This window comes from Quercus robur, chromosome 12 (assembly GCF_932294415.1).
Source record: "Quercus robur chromosome 12, dhQueRobu3.1, whole genome shotgun sequence".
In the NCBI taxonomy this organism is placed as follows: domain Eukaryota; kingdom Viridiplantae; phylum Streptophyta; class Magnoliopsida; order Fagales; family Fagaceae; genus Quercus; species Quercus robur.
Window position 1 is genome coordinate 15,933,895 of NC_065545.1, and position 6,432 is coordinate 15,940,326.

General features: G+C 35.2%; 1 protein-coding gene across 1 annotated transcript; it reads right to left on the bottom strand.

Moving 5' to 3' along the window:
- Positions 1-2,046: 2,046 nt before the first annotated feature.
- On the bottom strand, positions 2,047-6,140 carry LOC126709571 (indole-3-pyruvate monooxygenase YUCCA6-like). The gene is made up of 4 exons (XM_050409863.1): positions 4,975-6,140; positions 3,916-4,164; positions 3,289-3,411; positions 2,047-3,039 (listed from the first exon to the last, which is right to left on the bottom strand). The coding sequence occupies exons 1-4, from the start codon at positions 5,686-5,688 to the stop codon at positions 2,845-2,847; spliced, it is 1,281 nt and encodes a 426-aa protein (XP_050265820.1). The 5' UTR covers positions 5,689-6,140; the 3' UTR covers positions 2,047-2,844.
- Between the last annotated feature and the right edge of the window lie 292 nt (positions 6,141-6,432).

The window sequence follows — 6,432 nt, forward strand, 5'->3', positions numbered from 1 at the left end:
AAAAATAATTGTTTGGAAGATCATTTCTATTTTTGAGATTTAAAAAAAAAAAATTACAAAAAGTAACGTGTAAAATCTATAGATTACCTTTATTTTATTTTATTTTATTTTTTTACGGATAATGATGAGCGAATAGAGCTCATCATGTTTTTTTTTTTTTTTAAATGATAAGTTTCAAATTTGAAGTGTGAGAATTCTTTTTTGTGATAAAGATAAACTCCTAAATTTAAGAGATAAAAGAGTTTAAAACAAATATGTGAAGTCCACTGTTTTCAATTTATTTACAACTATGTCATTAAAAACATTTTCTGTATTCTGAAAACACCTCCTAAGCCGTTTTCAAAATCCTGATTTAAATTAGGAAAATAGGATACAGTTTTTTGAAAATTGTATTTAAAAAATATTAGCCAAACAATAAATTCAAATGTGGAACCCTCCATTTTATGGATTGCAAAACAAAAAATTATATTTAAATACTCTTACCAAACAGCCCCTTGGTTTTTGTGGTTATGCTTCTTCTCCTTCTTTAGATTGGGAGATAAGAGAGGAAAGGAGAGGAGTGTTGTCTCTCATGAGAATTCAAAAGGATTGGATAATGAAAATCACTTTCTTGAATTTCCATTTCCTCTTAGTTCGGGATATTAAGATTTTTAGGAATATATTTTGAGAAGGAAAAAAAAAAAAAAAAGAAAAAGAAAAAGCGGGATACTGATTGTGATAATGTGAACAACTAGAGCAAGAGTTGGTTATAGTCAATCTTACTAGTCTCACATATACCTGGAACATCTTTAGTCTCTCCCTTGATGGGATTGAGAGGTGCTGAGATTTCATTTTCTCCATTTTATGCATTACATATTTACATCGACCAACAAAATTGTGGATAATCAAACCACTTTCTTGTAACAAATTTTCCTCTTTTTCTTTGTGGCTTGAATACAGAGACAAATAAATTCTAAAAAATAAAAACCCTCCGCAGAAAGTGTCAGCATTTCAGAACTGACACTAGTAAGGGAATTTAATTTACACCATGTGGGAATTCCTTTTTCCCTCCAAAAAAAAAAAAAAAAAAAGAGTGGGAATTCCTTTCTTTCTTATTTATGATTATGAAGATTCCAAGAATATTACAGCTGCGTGCTACTTCAACTATCCTCAGAATGGGAAATGAAAGCTTTTTTTTTTGCTCAAACAGCTGTGAGTGGAAGTGGGTACTCTCTGGCAGAGCCCTCCTTTAAAAAAAAGTGTGACAAGGATTGAAATCACTTTGAGCAAATGGAGAAAAATACTTTTCGATAGTGAACAAATCCAAATTAGCAAGCTTTGGATTGAAATTCCTATAACAGTCAAAGATCCAAAAATGAACCAGTCAGTCCGCATGCTTGATGTCATGACACTCTGATACACAGGCGTGAGATCTATAAATGTACTTCCTAACTTTTCTTTTTCAATAATGCTAGGGTTTGGCTTCCTATTTTTTTGAGTTGAAACTAAAAAATAGGATAAACTAAGTATTTGATTTATATCCTTTACAACTTAATCTTTTACTGTCATGTCAATTTAGGTTCTGTTATTATCTCTTGAATGGAAATTAAAAAATTAGTCTATTGCTATATCAACGGAATTTTTTTTTTTTTTTTTAGTTGTTTGTCACGTCAGTAATTTTCATCTAAGAGATAAGTACAGAGACTAAATTGACACAATATTGAAAAGTTAGGAACCAAATTGAAATATAGTGTAAATGATAAAAACCAAATTCATAGTTTATCCTAAAATATTATAGACGTATAATATGCATCACATATGACATAACCTCAATGAAAAATAGAAAATAGATACATCAATTTTCTAGAGTAGGTGATCGATGCAACAAAATTAGAAAAGACCGAGTCTTGAGTCATGACAATTGATATGGGAATTGTATGCAGTTAATAGAATCTTTTCTGCTTCAAATTAAGTGGTGGTCCTAGCTACTACTTGGAATGAAATCATTTCGAAAGCGAAAATGCATGAAAGAAATAATTAAACTGGTACAAGTTGTAGGCAAAAGAATAAAAAAAGAAGGGATTTTCATTATAAGTCATTTTTCTCTTCAAGTTGTCTCGGATACACCCAAAAACTCAATGTTGAATTGAATTCCATACAATGCTACACCAGAGGAAAACATCAAAACGTTAATACTCTCATCGAAGCCCTACGGGAAAATACTAAATAGAGGTTAAAACATAATTATATCACTAGACAAACAATTATCAAACATGGCTCTCTATAACACTTTCCCACCCCCCCCCCCCCCCACACTCTTCTATCTTTTTTCTTTTTTTCTCTGGAAAATGTCATACCTAACACTACTAATTAGAGAAAACCGGTAATGTACAACATGTACAAATAGCTTATGAGGTCTATCTTTTTTTCTTCACTCTGAAATCCTCCTTTCCCATGGCCTGCCTGGCTTGTGTCATTTTGTGAAGCAAAAGAGTTCCGATTCAATTCTTTCCCCACCCTTTTTTTTTCACCCTCAATTGGAGGAGAACCGGCATCAGTACCAAACCATCAAAACCCTCCAATTTTGGTACTAACTTTGCACTCGTTCACACTTGCATTAGAAATTGATGATTGAAGAAAGTGAAAATGTAGATGAAAAAATTTGATGGTCATTCACTATTTTTTTACTTCCTAGCTCCAACTAATGCCTAAGTGTCTAACTCGGCCAAATCATGATGATGATTGAGGCAAAAGTAAACGGATCGAGCAAAGGTGGGTATACATATGATGCCACCAATCATGCATGAATGTTTTACTCTCTCTCGACCGATTTTCTATATCTCAAACTCGACAAAAGTGAGCTAGCTAAGGTTGTAGATTTATGTTTTGCTTCCCTTTCCAATACCGTTCGATGTCCTCAGCTATTCTTTTCGCATCCTCTGACGCACCAAGAATTCCACGTTTTGTAAACCCCACTGCGTAGAGCCCACACTCGCCTTTCCAACCATTTGGAAATGGCCTTCGAGGCAACCCATCTTTCTCTGAAAACATTTGTCCCTCCTGACAATATAAGCCCATATAATCTCCTTTTCAGTCTATGAAACTAGGGTTAACATGTGGAAGGAAAATAAAACAATAAGTAAATAAGTTCACAATATTTTTCACAGACATGACTCGTTGTAATTGATGCATAGTGTATAAAGGTAGTAAGTGATGATGCTACAACCGCAACAGACAAATAAAAAAAGACATTGGCTTAAAGAATCAAGGAACTAAAACTAGAATGAAAAAGATAAAGAGGAAAGGTACCTTTAGCCAAGAGGGTACATTGCTTCTGTAACCGGTTGCTAAAATAATGGCCTCAAAGTTCTCCATTTTTCCATCAACAAATTCCACAGCGTGACGTTTTAACCGCTTAATGCTTGGAAGCACCTAAACCAGTATTGAAAAAGTTAAGACTTTTGAAATTATTTAGCTTGAGAATAACTTCCGCATAAAGAATCAACTAAATTTGGGAACTACTTGGCACCCTCAAGAAATTATTCACTCCTAGGAGAGAAGTTCTCTCTCATCTTTAGAGGCAGTGTAGGCCCGTGGGATTGAATAGTTTCTCCCACTAAATAAAAAAACTTGAATTTATTGGTGAAAACAAAATGTATGGCTAGATTTAACAGTCTTTCTTAATAAGGCTGGAAAAAAGTTTCCAAAATTTGGAAAGGCTCAAAAAATTGTCATGCAAGTTAAAGTGAAAAACAATAACAAAAATTAGCAAAAAGTTGGTGAAATGATTCAATAAAAAGAAAAGCAAGTGTGCCATCCAGAAAAGCAAATAATAAGTACAATCATTTGACAAAAGGATAGTAAAATCTATGCAAAATTTGTGTTGGCAACAGGAAGTGAAATAAAGTGAGATATGATTTGATAAAAGGGAAGTACCTTAATGTCACCACTTTTGATTTTGGCAAGCGTTCCGACATCTAAGACTGGGGTCTTTCCGGACAAGTTTTTGAGTTCGAGGGGACCCAAGCTCGGCCGGTCCAATCCGAATCGAGAAGTGTCACCAAGAATGAGCCATGATACAATCAGCAGTAGCCGATCGACAAGGCGCATGGGCAGCCACTTGAGCAACCACATGGACAGCCCGAAAGTCGATTTTCCCAGCATCTCTCGTGGTAGGATGTGCACCTTCGAACCAAAAAAAGTTACACCCAAAAAAGCTTTAATAAAAATGGACCAAAAGAAACATAGAAAAGACATGGAGTTGATGTGTGTGAGGCCCTAATTATTTTGATAGGACTAGGAGGCCTAATTTGACTCTAAGCTATGTGATACTTTATATGCTTAATGGGGGTGGATTGTGTTTCTTTAAAAATACTCAAAATCATAATAGGGAAGAAGAAAAAGGCCAAAGTGGTTGTGTGATTTTGACAATATTTTTAACCTCCTACGTTTCTGAACAATATTGCGCATGCTTGAGAATTCCTAGAGAGTGAAGGATAAAGAAAAAATTGTCTTTCCAAAAATGAATACAGCTACTTTAAAAAAAAATAAAAAAAATCATCTTTTAAAACAAACTGTTGGAACTTGAAGTCACTAACTCTTAACAGCAATAAGCAGTTAACAAAACAGTCATAGTGAAATGAGTGTTCTACATATTGCACAAAAAAAAAAAATCAATAGGGATTATAATTGTATAAAACATGTTTGAAGAACCACATGAGTGTTTTAGACACTGAAAAAAGCCTTTCCCAACATTTATTTTCTCTCTTCCTTAATTTTGGGAAAACTTTTGTAAACAAAAAAAAAGAAGAAACCTAGAGAGATTTATACTGGCTTTTTCCTAGTTCAATAAAAAAAAAGTCCATGATTGGAGAGACAATAAGCGGCTAAAAATAAAAAGTGAGCTTCTTGCTTTGGTGCGCGGGAGAGAGAGAGAGAGAGAGAGAGAGAGAGAGAGAGAGAGAGAGGACATGGCTATGAAATAAGAATACTTACCGAGTCTCTGACCACAATAGAAGGCTTAGCATCATGGTTGCAAAGATCCAAACAAACCTCCATGCCTGAATTCCCACAACCCACAACCAAAACTTTTTGACTTCTAAACTCTTCCCCACACTTGTACAAACTAGTATGCTTTATAGACCCTCCAAATTCGTCTTCTCCTTCAATCTTAGGCGTCACTGGCTCTGCATTTTCTCCGGTGGCTGCGACTAACCAGCGACACACAATCTCTGTCATCTCACCATTTAATCCCTCACTCTTTACACGCCAAAGACCAAGAGTACAGTCATACTCCGCTTGTGCCACTTTCTCATTGAATCGTGGCTTGATATCAAACTCGTTGGCATAATCTTCTAGGTACTCTATAAATTGTTCCTTAGTAGGGTAAGTAGGGAAATCATTAGGAAACCCCATGAAAGGAAGCTCACAAAATTGCTTTGGTAAATGAACTCGAAGGCGATCATAGGTCTTGCGCTGCCACAACGAGGCTATGCAATCGGATCTCTCAAGAACAACACTAGGAACGCCCTTTTTTTTGAGAGAAGCCGCTACAGCCAAACCTGAAGGCCCTGCACCAATGATCACTGGCTCTGCACGATACTCGAATGGTGAAGACCATAACTTGTTGGAATCAGAATTAGTCTTCTCTAATAATAAAGGATCATGGGCTTGTTTTCCTTCTATCTCTCTCAAGTGATTGTTCCCCATATGAACAATGCAAGAACAGAACAAAATGGCTTTAGCTAGCTTGAGATTTTGTGTGCTTCAAGAGCTGGTTGAGCAGAAAAAGACTATATTGGATAAGCTGACTCTGTTCTGTGTGTCTCGCTATGACTCTAAAAGTGTGATCTTTTGAGAGGTCAAGGCTGAAATTTTGATTCAGTGACAAATTCCTCTCTTATCTAAAGGAAGATTAGGCTGGCGAGGAAATTCCTGGAAATTTGGAGTGGATTAGAAGGTCTTATCCACTTGTGAGAATTAGTATTTTTGGTTTTTATTTTGTGAAAAATCTGTGTTGTTCAATGGAGAATTAAGCGGAGGCATGAACAACAACTACGGGGCTAATCAGCATTGAACATTAGCAGTAACACACACCCACAGAGAGAGATAGTGAGAGAGAGAGAGAGAGAGAGAGAGGGAGGGATGGTGATATGTCTATATATATTCCTTTTGTTCACAGAGGACTTATATCATATGTGGGCAGTAATACGAGTGGACCTAAACAACTAGCAAATTTCTCAATATATGAATATTTCGATTGATTATTATTTATAATACTAATATTATGATAAGCAAAGCTATAGCTATAGTTATAGTTCAACCCCTTAAATCGTGGAAAAAAGAAGTTTGATTGGGTGTGTTTTACATGAAATTGTTTCTCCTAACTCCTAAGAATTCTATTGTTTGACAAAATCCAAAAATAATAGGAGTAAATTTTTTCTTTCTTTCTTT

What these genes read in the sequence shown, in the direction of transcription:
- LOC126709571 (XM_050409863.1), bottom strand. Translation starts at nt 5,688, where the DNA reads ATGGGGAACAATCACTTGAGAGAGATAGAAGGAAAACAAGCCCATGAT. An exon ending in TCAAAAGTGGTGACATTAAG is followed by an intron (nt 3,412 to 3,915) that starts GTACTTCCCTTT and finishes ATACTGGTTTAG; the next exon opens with GTGCTTCCAAGCATTAAGCG. An exon ending in ATGTACCCTCTTGGCTAAAG is followed by an intron (nt 3,040 to 3,288) that starts GTACCTTTCCTC and finishes TTATATTGTCAG; the next exon opens with GAGGGACAAATGTTTTCAGA.